At 45.4% G+C, this 16,922-nt stretch overlaps 2 protein-coding genes across 2 annotated transcripts; both read left to right on the top strand.

Moving 5' to 3' along the window:
- Nucleotides 1-977: 977 nt before the first annotated feature.
- LOC136581152 (interferon lambda-2-like) lies at nucleotides 978-5,079 on the top strand. Its single transcript, XM_066582135.1, has 8 exons — nucleotides 978-1,070; nucleotides 2,388-2,585; nucleotides 2,914-2,921; nucleotides 3,295-3,484; nucleotides 3,823-3,900; nucleotides 4,028-4,171; nucleotides 4,278-4,358; nucleotides 4,960-5,079. Exons 1-8 carry the CDS (start codon nucleotides 978-980, stop codon nucleotides 5,077-5,079), a joined length of 912 nt encoding a protein of 303 aa, XP_066438232.1.
- Nucleotides 5,080-14,490: 9,411 nt separating this feature from the next.
- LOC136581151 (interferon lambda-2-like) lies at nucleotides 14,491-16,235 on the top strand. Its single transcript, XM_066582134.1, has 6 exons — nucleotides 14,491-14,631; nucleotides 14,971-15,048; nucleotides 15,137-15,280; nucleotides 15,371-15,373; nucleotides 15,428-15,508; nucleotides 16,116-16,235. The coding sequence occupies exons 1-6, from the start codon at nucleotides 14,491-14,493 to the stop codon at nucleotides 16,233-16,235; spliced, it is 567 nt and encodes a 188-aa protein (XP_066438231.1).
- Nucleotides 16,236-16,922: the final 687 nt, after the last annotated feature.

Below are 16,922 nucleotides of genomic sequence, written 5' to 3'. Positions count from 1 at the left end.
GTACATTAAAAGAGGTATAGGGGCGAGGGACGAGAACATTATCCCCCCACTATATAAGGCACTTGTCAGGCCCCACATGGAATACTGCGCACAGTTCTGGTCACCGGTGCTCAGGAAAGATGTTGCAGTGCTTGAGGGGGCTCAAAGAAGGGAAACTAAACTAATAAACTGAATGGGAGGACTGGAATACCCAGAGAGGCACCAAAACTGGGATTATTTGCCCCGGAAAAAAGATGGTTAAGGGGCGACCAAATAACTGTGTATAAATACATGAGGGGACGATACAAGGATCTCTGCCATGATCTGCTTATACCCAGGAGTGCGACGGTAACAAGAGGGCATCCGCTACGTCTAGTAGAAAGCAGGTTTCATCACCAACACAGAAGGGGGTTCTTTACTGTAAGAGCAGTTAGACTGTGGAACTCTCTGCCTGAGGACGTGGTGATGGCAGAATCTATAGAGGAGTTTAAGAGGGGACTAGATGCCTTTCTAGAGCAGAAGGATATTACAGGATACAGACATTAGGTGACCAGCGTGTTATTGTTGAGGGTCTTACATTCAGGTAGGAACTATCAAATGTTGATCCAGGGATTATTCCGATTGCCATTATAGAGTCGGGAAGGAATTTTTCCCCCAAATGGGCTAATTGGCTTCTGCCTCTTGAGGCTTTTTGCCTTCCCCTGTATCAACAAGGGGGTTGAAACAGGCTGAACTAGATGGACATTGCCTTCAGTCAGCCTAACCTACTATGTTACTATGTTACAATAGACCTTCACTCTCGTCACTGTGGTTCTAAATGATATAACGGCCCACCTTCCTGTCTATCATATTCTAAAAAGTCTTCACAGACAGAATTCTCAGTGATTTCAGTCTTTTTGTTGCTTGTGTTCTTTATTTTCCTGGAGACAATTCTGATCTTTGCTTTAATGCTTTTGAAGATCATTCTGCAGTTTCCATAGGATCTTTGGTGTAGTACTATGGATCCTATAGAGACCTTGCCCAATCAGTTCAGGGCCTTGGTGATTGAGGTTGCTGAAATTAAGCGGCAGCAACTGGTGCAGTCAAGCTCAGTGAAAGAGCCAAAGCTGGACTCGCCATAACCATTCTCGGGGACAGACGGAGGTTTGTTTCTATTGGGGTATCCTGCAGACTGTATTCTAGATTGTGCCCCATCTCTTCATGTAATGAGAGTCAGAGAGCGGGGATCGTGATTAGAGATCTTAGGAAGACCTGCAGGCTTGGGGTTTTTCTTATTCCTCATGTCCGAAGTTTTGTCATCTGTGGATAGTTTTTTTTCTGCTCTCGGACTGATTTATGATGACCGGGACAGGGTGTCATTGGCAGAGGGGAAGATCAGGGCTTTGCGTCAGAGTGGATCTGCCATTGAGGAGTTTTGTGTAAAATTTTGGTGTTGGGCGACCGACATACAATGGAACGATCTAGTTTAATTTTGGCCTTAACAATAAAATAAACGATCTGATCATTTAACAACCGGCGCCTATCTATTTGAATGATGCCATGGCATTGGCCATCCGCATTGGGCAGCGTGTGAGAGAACGACACGAGGAACAAGCACCTGGGTTCTCTAGGGAATCGGCAAACGTAGAGGAACCCATGCAGTTAGGTTCTGTGTCCGAGCGGTCTGGGAGAGGGGCAGTTTCCGATTTCAGAGACATTGTTTTCTGTGCGACCAAACAGGGCACTTAGTCTAGACTTGTCCACGTCGCAGATCTCGGTCAGAGTGCATGGAGATCTTCATTTTGAGATTAGTTGCATTATAAGCTCCCACCATGTGAGGAACGCACTACAAAGTATTGTTCATTGGCAGAAATACAGGCCATAGAAAAGGTCCCGGGCATACATGTCAATGCAGACCGTCTCATAAAAAACTATCATTAGCATAACCCCTATGTTGTTTTTCCCTTTGTCATTTGCTAGGGTTAGCATGTGGCACAGGCACGAGGGTGGATGCGTCCTTATCGGGGCGGGTCATCCACTAGTAGGTAGGGGTTGTCACCCTCTAGTTCCCCTTAGGAAAGGTTTTCCTCCTATGTTTATGTTTCCTTGTATCTGGTGGTGTGAACACTGCCTGAGACTTTATATTGTGGTTTGCAGTTATTGCACGGAGCTGATGTGACAGTCTGAGGGCCTTATTATAGACCAAGGGTGGAACCAATTATAGCGCCTCAGGTGGCAAGACCGTGCATCTAATCACCACGACTGTAACCATTTGTAACATCTGCCTGAGATGTAACTGCATGCAGAATTGTGCAGCAAAACCACAACTTCTTTTATGTGCTTGATATTTTTGACATAGAGTCTATAATGGAAGGATGAGATTAGCGGACACATTTTGTGTGTTTCCTGACTTTTGGCTCAACCTGCAGATCTGTAAATCAGAATCCTCTCAGTATACAATCTTCCTCCTTACATGCTCATTCTGCAGCTCCTTGATCACCGTCATGTCATCAGAAGATACTGATTTATATCTGGACATCCGGCAGGGTCTCCTGAGTGGATTTGCGGTCACTGCCAGAAGTAGAATACTGAAGCCCACCAGTCTGATGTCCATGGCCGGAGTATCGGTGCCGATCTGGAGACTTTCTTCTCTTCCTGTGAACCTGTGTATAAGACATTATTACATATAAGATGATTATTGTACATAAATCCATCATGTGAATGTCTGCAGCTCCGATATTCTGTATATACACCCAGCAGAAGATGCTCACCTGCACAATTGTCTTGTGTCTCTCTGCTGCTGATCTCAACTCCATCTTAAGTCTCCAGGAGAGAAATTCCATCATTTCCGTGATCTGGAGGAATCCTCTCTATACATTTAGAATTGTAGTAATTGCAGACAAGTGATAGCAGCCGTAGGAAGTCCTTATAACTTTACGTTTTCTTACTGTACAGGTGAGACGGTAATGTCAGGTAACAAGGGTGAGGCTCCTCCCACTTACCTGACATCACACCTGTATAGTAAGGAAACTGATAGTTGTAAGGACTTCCTCCGGCTGCTATCACTTGTCTGCAATTACTTCAGTTCTAAACGTAGAGAGAAGAAACTTCCAAATCAGGAAAATGATGGAATTTCTCTCCTGGAGACTAAAATATAAAAGGAGAAACATGGGAAGACTTAAGATGGAGTTGAGATCAGCAGAGGAGAGACACAAGACAATTGTGCAGGTGAGCATCTTCTGCTGGGTGTATATACAGAATATCAGAGCTGCAGACATTCACAGGATGGATTTATGTACAATAATCATCTTATATGTAATAATGTCTTATACACAGGTTCACAGGAAGAGAAGAAAGTCTCCAGATCGGCACCGATACTCCGGCCATGGACATCAGACTGGTGGTCTTCAGTATTCTACTTCTGGCAGTGACTGCAAATCCACTCCGGAGACCCTGCCGGATGTCCAGATATAAATCAGTATCTTCTGATGACATGACGGTGATCAAGGAGCTGCAGAATGAGCATGTAAGGAGGAAGACTGTAATACTGGGAGGATTCTGATTTACAGATCTGCAGGTTGAGCCAAAAGTCAGGAAACACAAACAGTGTACAAGACATTATGTGTTATATCATTAATATTAGGATGGTGGAAGGGCAAAATAACCATCATTATATGTGCAGTCATTGGTTACCATCCATGATGACATGAGGCCCTCAGTGCGGTCCTAAACCTCTGATCAGCCGGTAACAGTAGACATTGATAGTCAGACTCTACTTGAAGGATTGGGGAATGAAGGTATTAATTTTGAATGCATAAAAACTGTTTAATCCACATCAGATAAAGCTTCTCTAACCGTCCACAGGAGAAGAACATGTCCACCGATGCCATTAAATGCTACAGAAGGATGATGAGACACAAGCCGTCTGTATGTGATCTAACGGTAAGTACATAGTGGTCGGTCTTCTCTTACCAACAACCTTTATACAAAACAATCCACTAACATCCCAATAGAAATCTGAGAAGACAACAACATGAACCCCTCCTCACCCTCATTGTTCCTCTAACAGCCTAGCGATCGTCTCATCTTCACCTTGAAAAGAGTGTCAGTAACAGTTGATGTTCTGGAAAACATGTCCACATCTGCGGCTGCTGATCCTGGATCCCAGTCACTCAGGATTTTCCTTCAGTTGAGAGATGATCTCATGATCTGTGTAAGTAACTTTGCTCCTTATGTCCAATTGTTATATGTTACACTCATAGATGGTAGGTATGAAACCTACTTACCCATCACTTGTCACCATCTTCTTCTTCTAACAGAAAGTGTCCCCGGGATTCAATACGATTCCCTCTAAGCAGCTGAAGCCATGGCTGCACCATCTCCAGCATTTTATGGACGAGGTAAGTGTCCTACATGAGAAATCTGAAGGTTCTCTTCACTGTTTTCTGAGTAATTCTGGAAATTCCACTTCTCAGACACAATTTTCAGAGTTGGAGACCAAATATTTCATGGTGAAGGTAGCAGGGATCATTGGAGTCCTAGATAAACTTCTGAAACCTTGGTAAAGGAATATGAGGATATACCAAGTGCCAAAGACCATATGCTACATTGGTGATATCGATGGATAATTAGATTGTACAGTAAATGTACTCTACAGAATTGAAGTCTATCGAATACAAGGACTCTCTACCTCTCATGTACTAGATGTCATAAGAGAGATCAGTTATTGAGCACACTGGCACCTATGAAACTTCCTTCAAAGTGCTGAATGGAGCAGGATGAACCCTATTATGGCACAGCTAACTAGTATGAGCCTCCACGGTCAGTCAGAGGTGCCAAGAGGATCCCTATCATTTATGTAGTGTACTCACAAATGTATCTTGTATGGACGCTCCTAGGGATTTAGATAATGACATCAGAGCTGGTTTCCATGTCAGGTAAACTTGAGCAGATATCAGAGACCACAACCTAATTACCAAGCCTTTGCATCTTATTTTGTAGGCATCTCCACAACGTCTCCAGGATGCCATGTTACTCAGCCTCATATCATTAATGGTGGAAGATGTTGGATGTTGGGCTCATGGGAAGAAACTACAAGGAAGTTTCACAGAAGATCCATAAGTCTAGAGGATGCTCTTCAACTTAGGGAACATATAGATCAGGCTGCACAGAAGATCCATGGGATGATTTTTACTCTCCAAGCAAATTTGAAGACTGAACATTTTTGGAATCTCCTGCATGGACTTCCAAGTTGGGCTCATGAGAATGAACTGCAAAGAACCTTCAGAAAAAATCCACAAATCTAGAGCCTGCTCTGCACTCACCAAGCTCAGTTGAAGAAGGTACATTTTATGGAGGTTTTACTTCACAAGTCAGTTACCTTTTTCCTCGGATTAATGGTCACTAATAAGCCTTGATCAGAAATAAAGAAGGAAATCCCCCGCTGTGATTTTTGTGCACACAGAAGAAAGAGCTGCTCTAGAAGTTTATTCCAGTCATCAATGTTTTCTGGATCTCTCTTACGAAAAGTAACTTTTCCTCCTGCAGAACGGCCCGAGAGATATTAATATTCTATGATATTTATTCCTATTTATGTAATTCTATCCATTATTTCCTGTATTATATATTTGTATCGGTATTTAGATTATTACATGTTGTTTTATTTATTTATCGCTCAGTGCGGATTTATTGCCTTTTTTATGAATATTTCTTCAAATGTCAAGAAATGTCTAAATAAAATATCCCATAATAACAATGTCTGATGTTTCCTCTTCAGTTCTGCATTAATTATTTGTATGATTGTATCCATCCGCCAGGTCACTGATCATCGTCTTCCTCTTTGCTCTCAAACTCCTCAATCACTTGAATTATCATGTAGCTACAGTAGACCTTCACTCTCGTCACTGTGGTTCTAAATTAGCCAATGATATATTGGCCCACCTTCCTGTCTATCATATTCTAAAAGGTCTTCACTAGAGATGAGCGAGTACCAAAATGCTCGGGTGCTCGGTACTGTAGTCGAGCTTTTTGTAATACTCGAGAGCTCGTTTCGAGTGACGAACCCCATTAAAGTCAATGGGCGACTCGAGTATTTTTCAGGCTGACCGATGCTCTGCATAGAGGATGATTTGTGAAACACCGGAGAACCTCATAAAGTCCTAGAAACGCCACAGAAATGGATAAGTAACAGCATGGCTGCATCTGAGGCTCCCAGGTGGCACTATAAAGCCAAATAGGGGGCAAGAACCTGGCGGTCACCCCCCTAACAATTACCTTGGGAAAGACCATCATTAGCAAGGCACACGCACTGGCACATCTTAGGAAAGCACCACACTAGCTGCAACGAAGGACAATCAGCACCTGCGGGTGACACCGCTGCCTCGTCTCCTGGTTTACATGCTGGTATTGCTGTCCAACCCCCCGCACGAGCCTGCGTCCACAGCGGACACAAATTTTTCCCTGTGCAGCGTTCAGTTGTCCTCATGCCACATGCTTGCTTCATAGCCACACCACCCTCATGTCTATTTATAAGTGCATCTTGGATGAGGAGGAACCAGAGGCACACACTGCAGAGGGTTGGCAGGGCCTGGCAGCCACCATCCTTGAAAGTGTGGGCGATAGTCCACAAAGCTGATGAAAATTGATGGTAAATTGATATCCAATCATAATTCCAATCCTGTGCCACCTACGTCACAAAATTGTCAGGAGCCGCAAACGTGGGCACGAAGGGGACTCAGGTGCCAGTACTTCTACACATCTCCACAATGCAGCAAAGATTGGTGTGAAGCAGGAGGTGTCGCAAAAGTAGCCACCACAGGTATACAGTGACCCTGTGAAAGTCTCCTTAAATCAGTTACGCTTCCTGTGAACGCTTCAATCCAGTATCTCGGATAACTGAGGTAACACGAAACACGAGAGATAATACATGCCGACCAGCGCTGTTCCCCAGACCCCAAGGAGCAGGAGGAGGTGGCATAATAAGCCCGAGAAACCATCACCGAGGTAGCACCCGCAATACTCTGTGTGGGAAGCACGTGCGCGAGCCCAGGGCCAGGCTCAGTCCCAGCCTCCACCTAGCTGACCCAATGTACCGTGAGTTACATAGCAATGGGAAATCCATGTGTCCCCAAACAATTCATTAGGTGTATCTATGAGATAGCTGAACACCGTGCTGGGAAAGCCGTCTGCATTCTGCACCCTACCCAAGTCATTTAGTTTATTTGTGCCCGATAGCTAAAACATTGCAATGGGAAATCTATGTGTATCCACAGCATAGGCGAGCCCATGAAACTCAAAGACAGTATTAAATATGAAGAAATCAGAGTGCCCACACATGGCAGAGTTTCACCCCGCCCAGGACCTCGGCCTCTGCCCACACCCTCAGCAATCGCGGGCATGAAGCGGACTTGAATGCTAGTACAGCTGTAAATGTCGCCTCCAATCTGTTACGCTTCTTTTGATTGGTCCAAACCAGTGTCTCAGATAACTATGGTAACACAAGAGCAAATACATGTTGATCAGCGCTGATCCCCTGACCCCAAGCAGGAGGGGAAGGTGGCATAAGAAGCCTGAGAAACCATGGCCGAGGTAGGACCCGCAATACTCTGTGTGGTAAGCACGTGAGCGACCCCAGGGCCAGGCTCGGTTCAAGCCTCCACCTGGTTGACCCAATGTGCCATGATTTACATAGCAATGGGAAATCCATGTGTCCCCAAAGAATTTATTCGGTTTATTTGTGCCAGATAGTTGAACACCATGCTGGGAAACGTTTTTGCACCCACAGCATAGGCGAGCCCATAAAACATTTCTTTAGCAAGTGTATAGGCAGCCTCTTGTAACATTTCGGTAGCAAGTGTATAGGCGGACCCCAGTAACATTTCAGTAGCAAGAGTACAGTCGAACCGCTCAAACCTTTCAGTAGCAAGTGTATAGGCGGACCCCAGTAACATTTCAGCAGCAAGTGTATAGGCAGACGCCTGTAACATTTCTCTAGCAAGTGTATAGGCGTACCCCTGTAACATTTCTGTAGCAAGAGTATAAGCGAACCCCTGAAACATTGGTGTACCAAGAGTATAGGCGAAGCCCGGAAAAATTAGTTGGATAACAGTATAGGTGAGGGCCAGAAAAATTGGCGTACCAAGAGTAGAAGTGTACCCCTGAAAAATTGCTGAACTCAGAGGGCAGGTTAAACCCATAAAAATTTTTTATAGATACAGCTTGTTCTTGCTTCATTTGTAACAGAGCCTGGAGACAGCCTCCGAAACAATTGGTTTAAGTTAAACTTTTAAAACTTTTAAAAATTGTAAAACTTTTAAACAGAGACTTTTGGGCCACAGAAAAATTAGCAGTTCAGTGTGATAACATGCTGTTTTAGGAGGGTAGTAGGAGGAGGAGTAACAATATCTGAGAGGGATAGACGAAGATAATTCTGCCCTTTTTTGGGGTGATAGAGGATGCAATTTTTCTCCTGTTGCAGCGAAAAGAATCTCTAGGATCCACTGCTTTCCACCAGTGGAGAAGAGAAGTCTGGGGAAATCCAGCCTTTGTTCATCTTTATGAGGGTAAGCATGTCGGCACTGTCAGTTTACAGGTGGGTACGCTTATCCGTGATGATCCCCCCAGCAGCACTAAACACCCTCTCTGACAAGACGCTAGCGGTAGGGCAGGTCAGCACCTCCAGGGCGTACAGCAAAAGAGCTCAGGGGACGTGTGCCTCTTGTCACCTAAGTTGATTAGTTTCAGCACGGCTTGCTGACGCTTGCCCACCGCTGTGCTGCCGCACTGCGCGCTACTGAATACTGGCAACGTGCTCACACTTCTTAATTGAGAGAGGATGTGGCGGAGGAGGAGGGGGTGGGGTTGGAGGAGGTGGCATAATATGCCGCAGATACCAGCACCGAGGTAGGACCCTTTATTCTGGCTGTGGGTAGGATGTGAGCGGTCCCAGGATCTGACTCAGTCCCAGCCTCCACCAAGTTCACCCAATGTGCCGTCAGAAAGATATAGTGTCCCTGCTCGCCAGTACTTGTCCACATGTCCGTCGTTAAGTGGACCTTCCCAGTAACTGTGCTGGTGAGGGCACGGTTAATGTTGCAGGGATGTGCTGCTGTAGAGCAGGGACGGCACACTGGGAAAAATAGTGGCGACTATGGACCAAGTAGCGTGGGACCGCCGCGGCTATCATGGTTTTGAAAACCTCCATTTCCACAAGCCTGTACGGCAGCATCTCCAGGCTGATTAATTTGTCATTGTGCACATTTAAAGCTTGTGCATGCGGGTGGGTGGCGGCGTATTTCTGCTTTCGCTCCAACGCTTGTGTTAGCTACAGCTAAATGCTGCGCTGAGAGACATTGCTAGAGGCCGTGGAGGGCCGTGGAGGTGAGGGTGTGGGTGCATCCTGGGAGAGGGATTGGATCTGTGTGCCAGGTAGTGGTGGTTACCCGGCTGATCTTGGTGCGGCACAGGTTGCACACCACCGTTCGTCGGTCGTCTGCGCTCTCACTAAAAAACATCCACACCTTTGAACACCTAGCCCTCTGCACGGAGGCTTGCCATGAGGGGGTGCTGTGGGAAACAGTTGGGGGCTTTTTCGGTCTGGCCCTGCCTCTCCCCCGGGCCACCCCACTGCCTCTTCCAACCTGTCCTGCTGCTGCACTTGCCTCTCCCTCTGAAGCCCTGTCCTCAGTAGGCTTAGCAAACCAGGTGGGGTCACTCACCTCATCGTCCAGCTGCTCTTCCTCTGAATTCTCTGTGCGCTCCTCCCTCGGACTTACTGCCCTTACTACTATCTAACTGACAGACAACTGAGTCTCATTATCCTCATCCACAAAAAGCTCTTAAGACAGTTGCCGGAAGTCCCCAGCCTCATCATCTTGACTCCGGGAACTTTCCAAAGGTTGGGCATGGGTCACGACAAACTCCTCAGGTGAGTGAGGAACTGTTTTTTCCCACTCAGGGCAGGGACCCAAGAGCAGTTCCTGGGAGTCTGCCTGCTCAGAATATGTCATTTTCCTGGAGTGACGAGGCTGGGAGGAAGGAGGAGCAGCTAGAGGATTCAGAATTGCTGTCCCTAGGCCAGGAGTAGTGGACTGTGTAGAAGACTGGGGGTTCGACACATTGCTGGACGCATTATCTGCGATCCACGACAGGACCTGCTTGCACTGCTCTGCTTGTAATGAAGGTCTACCACGTGGACCCGTAAATTGTAATATGAAGCTAGAAACGTGCCTCTCTTCTAATCTCGCAGCAGCCCGCTGTGATTCATTCTTCCTAGGACCTCGGCCTGTGCCCACACCCTCACTTAGACGCCCGCGTCCACGTCCACGTCCTCGACCCTTACCCCTACTCCTCATCATGTTGGATTAAGGATAGAGCAGGGCCCAAATAAATTACCCCACTGTACAGCACTGAGAACTGTGGCTAATGTACCGCACACAGAGATTTGTAGATAGCGGAGGCTCTATGCTGTGACCAGAAAAAGTTAAAATGCTGTCTTGCGCTGATACCCAGGAGTAATTTACCGCTCGCAGAGACTTGTAGATAAGGGAGGCTGTGTGGAGTGGCAAAAAGCTATAAAGCCAGTGGATAATGCTGGTAACTGCGGCAACTTCACCCAACACAGAGAATAGTATCTGTGAAATGCTGTTCTGCAGTGGGCCAGGAAATATTTGCATACTATTTAGCGATGAGAGTGAGCCCTCTGCCTAAGGCACTGCACACTAAGAACGGTATAGCTGCAATGAGCTGCAATGGCCCAGGAAATATTAGAGTACTGTTTAGCATTGAGACCTCTGCCTAATGCACTGCAGACACAGAACAGTATTGGTGTAATGGCCTGCAAAGGCCCAGATGCTTAAAAAAAAAATGTTGCACTACTGCTCCCAGCCAGCTATAACAGTAATGCACACAATGAGTAGTAGCCCTAAGAAGGACCGTTGGGGTCCTTGAAGAGAGAATCCTACTCTAACACATTCCCTGCAGGCTATCAGTATATGCAGTCACTCCTCCCCAATCTGGGTTGGGTTGAGTGGGTGACTGCATATTAGCCTGCCAAGAACAAGCTGCTCCTCCACTTTATTGTCTGGCTGACTGCATATCTCCAGGGCTTACGGCCATTGCGCCTGCCCTACGGTGATTGTGCCGGTGGCGATTGTGCCTGCCTTATGGCGATCGTGCCTATGGCGACCGTGTCTGCTTTGCAGACCTTCAGGTATTGTATTTTTGGCTTTTTCTGTGAATAATGTCTTTGTTTTTTCCCTCACCTCTGTGATTTTATGTAATTTATAGTGAGTTAGCGTAGTTACTGACGGACGCAGTGTGGCCTCGGCGCGGCCCGTCAGCCTATGCGTTTTGGCCAAAATGCAGTACCAACACCCGCATTTTATTAGTATGCATTAGTAGTTTTGTATGTAGTTTGCTAGTTGGTGGGGGAGCCCAAGATGTCAGCCAGTGTGGCCCAGTTTAGAGATACAGGGCAACCCGCTGTTATATCAGCCAGGGTTGATATCCTGTATGGTGGGTCACCACCCATCTATGGCTGGCATCTTTGGTATCGTTCACATGTGCAGGCTATCAGTATATGCAGTCACTCCTCCCCAATCTGGGTTGGGTTGAGTGGGTGACTGCATATTAGCCTGCCAGGAACAAGCTGCTCCTCCACATTATTGTCTGGCTGACTGCATATCTCCAGGGCTTGCGCCCATTGCGCCTGCCCTACGGCGATTGTGCCGGTGGCGATTGTGCCTGCCTTATGGCGATCGTGCCTATGGCGACCGTGTCTGCTTTGCAGACCTTCAGGTATTGTATTTTTGGCTTTTTCTGTGGATAAAATCTAACACATTCCCTATATCAGCAGCAGCACTTACCCTAACCTCTGCCAGCATGCATCTGAGGTGAGCCGCGGGCGGGACCAGTTTAAGTACTCGGCGGTCACCTGATCGGCCCAGCCACTCACTACTGTGGGAGGGAGAGGGCTGGCATGTCACAGCAGGAAGTGGTAATGCCTTCCCCGCATGTTTATTGGCTAGAAAATGGCGCTTAACATGTGGGTAAGGGAAATAAAATTGACTCGAGTACCGCATGGTGTTCGTCTCGAGTAACGAGCATCTCGGGTACCCTAATACTCGAACAAGCATCAAGCTCGGACCAGTGTGCTCGCTCACAGACAGAATTCTCAGTGATTTCAGTCTTTTTGTTGCTTGTTCTCTTTATTTTCCTGGAGACAATTCTGATCTTTGCTTTAATGCTTTTGAAGCTCATTCTGCAGTTTCCATAGGATCTTTGGTGTAGTACTATGGATCCTATAGAGACCTTGCCCAATCAGTTCAGGGCCTTGGTGATTGAGGTTGCTGAAATTAAGCGGCAGCAACTGGTGCAGTCAAGCTCAGTGAAAGAACCAAAGCTGGACTCGCCATAACCATTCTCGGGGACAGACGGAGGTTTGTTTCTATTGGGGTATCCTGCAGACTGTATTCTAGATTGTGCCCCATCTCTTCATGTAATGAGAGTCAGAGAGCGGGGATCGTGATTAGAGATCTTAGGAAGACCTGCAGGCTTGGGGTTTTTCTTTTTCCTCATGTCCGAGGTTTTGTCATCTGTGGATAGTTTTTTTTTCTGCTCTCGGACTGATTTACGATGACCGGGACAGGGTGTCATTGGCAGAGGGGAAGATCAGGGCTTTGCGTCAGAGCGGATCTGCCATTGAGGAGTTTTGTGCAAACGTTTGGCGTTGGGCGACCGAGACACAATGGAACGATCTAGTTTAATTTTGGCCTTAACAATTAAATAAACGATCTGATCATTTCACAGCCGGTGCCTTGCTATTTGAATTGGCCATCCACATTGGGCAGCGTGTGAGAGAACAACACGGGAACAAGAACCTGAGTTCTCTAGGGAATCGGCAAATGCAGAGGAACCCGTGCAGTTAGGTTCCGTGTCCGAGCGGTCTGGGAGAAGGGCAGGTTCCAATTTCAGAGACATTGTTTTCTGTGCGACCAAACAGAGCACTTATTCTAGACTTGTCCACGCGCAGATCTCGGTCAGAGTGCATGGAGATCTTCATTTTGAGATTAGTTGCATTATAAGCTCCCACCATGTGAGGAACACACTACAAAATATTGTTCATTGGCAGAAATACCGGCCATAGAAAGGATCCCGGGCATACATGTCAATGCAGACCATCTCATAAAAAACTATCATTAGCATAACCCCTATGTTGTTTTTTTCCTTTGTCATTTGCTAGGGTTAGCATGTGGCACAGGCACGAGGGTGGATGCATCCTTATCGGGGCGGGTCATCCACTAGTAGGTAGGGGTTGTCACCCTCTAGTTCCCCTTAGGAAAGGTTTTCCTCCTATGTTTATGTTGCCTTGTATCTGGTGGTGTGAAGACTGCCAGAGACTTTATATTGTGGTTTGCAGTTATTGCATGAAGCTGATGTGACAGTCTGAGGGCCTTTTTATAGACCAAGGGTGGAACCAATTATAGCGCCTCAGGTGGCAAGACCGTGCATCTAATCACCACAACTGTAACCATTTGTAACATCTGCCTGAGATGTAACTGCATGCAGAATTGTACAGCAAAACCACAACTTCTTTTATGTGCTTGATATTTTTTACATAGAGTCTATAATGGAAGGATGAGATTATCGGACATATTTTGTGTGTTTCCTGACTTTTGGCTCAGCCTGCAGATCTGTAAATCAGAATCCTCCCAGTATACAATCTTCCTCCTTACATGCTCATTCTGCAGCTCCTTGATCACCGTCATGTCATCAGAAGATACTGATTTATATCTGGACATCCGGCAGGGTCTCCTGAGTGGATTTGTGGTCACTGCCAGAAGTAGAATACTGAAGCCCACCAGTCTGATGTCCATGGCCGGAGTATCGGTGCCGATCTGGAGACTTTCTTCTCTTCCTGTGAACCTGTGTATAAGACATTATTACATATAAGACGATTATTGTACATAAATCCATCCTGTGAATGTCTGCAGCTCCGATATTCTGTATATACACCCAGCAGAAGATGCTCAACTGCACAATTGTCTTCTATCCCTTTTCTGCTGATCTCAACTCCATCTTAAGTCTTCCCATGTTTCTCCTTTTATATTTTAGTCTCCAGGAGAGAAATTCCATCATTTCTGCGATGTGGAGGAATCCTCTCTATACATTTACAACTGAAGTAACTGCAGACAAGTGATAGCAGCCGTAGGAAGTCCTTATAACTTTCAGTTTTCTTACTGTACAGGTGAGACGGTAATGTCAGGTAACAAGGGGCAGGCTCCTCCCACTTACCTGACGACTCACCTGTATAGTAAGGAAACTGATAGTTGTAAGGACTTCCTTCCTACGGCTGCTATCACTTGTCTGCAATTACTTCAGTTCTAAACGTAGGGAGTAGAAACTTCCAAATCACGAAAATGATGGAATTTCTCTCCTGGAGACTAAGATATAAAAGGAGAAATATGGGGAGACTTAAAACAAAGTTGAGATCAGCAGAGGAGAGATCTCCAGATCGGCACCGATACTCCGGCCATGGACATCAGACTGGTGGTCTTCAGTATTCTACTTCTGGCAGTGACCGCAAATCCACTCAGGAGACCCTGCTGGATGTCCAGATATAAATCAGTATCTTCTGATGACATGACGGTGATCAAGGAGCTGCAGAATGAGCATGTAAGGAGGAAGATTGTATACTGGGAGGATTCTGATTTACAGATCTGCAGGCTGAGTCAAAAGTCAGGAAACACACAAACAGTGTACAAGACATTATGTGTTATATCATTAATATTAGGATGGTGGAAGGGCGAAATAACCGTCATTATATGTGCAGTCATTGGTTACCATCCATGATGACATGAGGCCCTCAGTGCGGTTCTAAACCTCTGATCAGCCGGTAACAGTAGACATTGATAGTCAGACTCTACTTGAAGGATTGGGGAATGAAGTTATTAATTTTGAATGCATAAAAACTGTTTAATCCACATCAGATAAAGCTTCTCTAACCCTCCACAGGAGAAGAACATGTCCACCGATGCCATTAAATGCTATAGAAGGATGATGAGACACAAGCCGTCTGTATGTGATCTAACGGTAAGTACATAGTGGTCGGTCTTCTCTTACCAACAACCTTTATACAACAACATGAACCCCTCCTCACCCTCATTGTTCCCTCTAACAGCCCAGCGATCGTCTCAGCTTCACCTTGAAAAGAGTGTCAGTAACAGTTGATGTTCTGGAAAACATGTCCACATCTGGGGCTGCTGATCCTGGATCCCAGTCACTCAGGATCTTCCTTCAGTTAAGAGATGATCTCATGATCTGTGTAAGTAACTTTGCTCCTTATGCCCAAGTTTTACACGTTACACTCTTCTCATTTCCACTTATGTCCAATTTTTACATGTTACACTCTTAGATGGTAGGTATGAAACCTACTTACCCATCATTTGTCACCATCTTCTTCTTCTAACAGAAAGTGTCCCCGGGATTCAATACGATTCCCTCTAAGCAGCTGAAGCCATGGCTGCACCATCTCCAGCATTTTATGGACGAGGTAAGTGTCCTACATGAGAAATGTGAAGGTTCTCTTCACTGTTGTTTAAATAATTAAACATATAACTGAGTCATTCTGGAAATTTAACTTCTCAGACACAATTTACAAAGAGTTGGAGACCAAATATTTCAGGGTGAAGGTAGCAGGGATCACTGGAGTCCTAAATAGACTTCTGAAACCTTGGTAAAGGAATATGGAGGTATAACAAGTGCCTAAGACCATGTGAAAAGTGGTCATAACGATGGATAATTAGCTCTACAGAATTAAAGTGTATTGAATACAAGGACTCTCTACTTCTCATGTACTCGATGTCATAGGACAGATCAGTGATTGAGCGCTCTGGCACCTACGAAACTTTCTTCAAAGTGCTGAATGGAGCAGGATGAACCCTATTATGGCACAGCATATTATGTGAGCCTCCACAGTCAGTCAGAGGTGCCAAGAGGATCCCTATAATTTATGTAGAATACGCAGACATCTGCATCTTGTATGGACGCTCCTAAGGATTTAGATAATGACATCAGAGCTGGTTTCCATGTCAGGTAAACTTGAGTAGATATCAGAGACTGCAACTTAATTTCCAAGCCTTTTGCATCTTATTTTGTAGGCATCTCCACAGTGTCTTCAGGATGCCGTGTTACTCAGCCTCATCTCATTAGTGGTAGAAGATGTTGGATGTTGGGCTCATGGGAAGAAACTACAAGGAAGTTTTACAGAAGATCCATAAGTCTAGAGGATGCTCTTCCACTTTGGGAACATATAGATCAGGCTGCAAAGAACCTTCATAAATAATCCACAAATCTAGAGCCTGCTCTGCACTCACCAAGCTCAGTTGAAGAAGGTACATTTTATGGAGGTTTTACTTCACAAGTCAGTTACCTTCTTCCTCGGATTATTGGTCACTAATAAGCCTTGATAAGGAATAAAGAAGGAAATCCCCCGCTGTGATTTTTGTGCACACAGAAGAAAGAGCTGCTCTAGAAGTTTATTCCAGTCATCAGTTTTCTGGATCTCTTTGAAAACTCACGAAAAGTAACTTTTCCTCTGCAGAACGGCCCGAGAGATATTAATATTCTATGATATTTATTCCTATTTATGTATTTCTATCCATTATTTCCTGTATTATATATTTGTATCGGTATTTAGATTATTCCATGTTGTTTTATTTATTTATCGCTCAGTGCGGATTTATTGCCTTTTTTATGAATAATTTTTCAAATGTCAAGAAATGTCTAAATAAAATATCCCATAATAACAATGTCTGATGTTTCCTCTTCACTTCTGCATTAATGATTTGTATGATTGTATCCATCCGCCAGGTCACTGATCATCGTCTTCCTCTTTTCTCTCAGACTCCTCAATCACTTGAATTATCTTGTAACTACAGTAGACCTTCACTCTCGTCACTGTGGTT

The sequence above is a fragment of the Eleutherodactylus coqui genome, chromosome 10 (genome assembly GCF_035609145.1).
Source record: "Eleutherodactylus coqui strain aEleCoq1 chromosome 10, aEleCoq1.hap1, whole genome shotgun sequence".
Taxonomy (NCBI): domain Eukaryota; kingdom Metazoa; phylum Chordata; class Amphibia; order Anura; family Eleutherodactylidae; genus Eleutherodactylus; species Eleutherodactylus coqui.
This window is presented reverse-complemented; position numbering and strand designations above follow the sequence as displayed.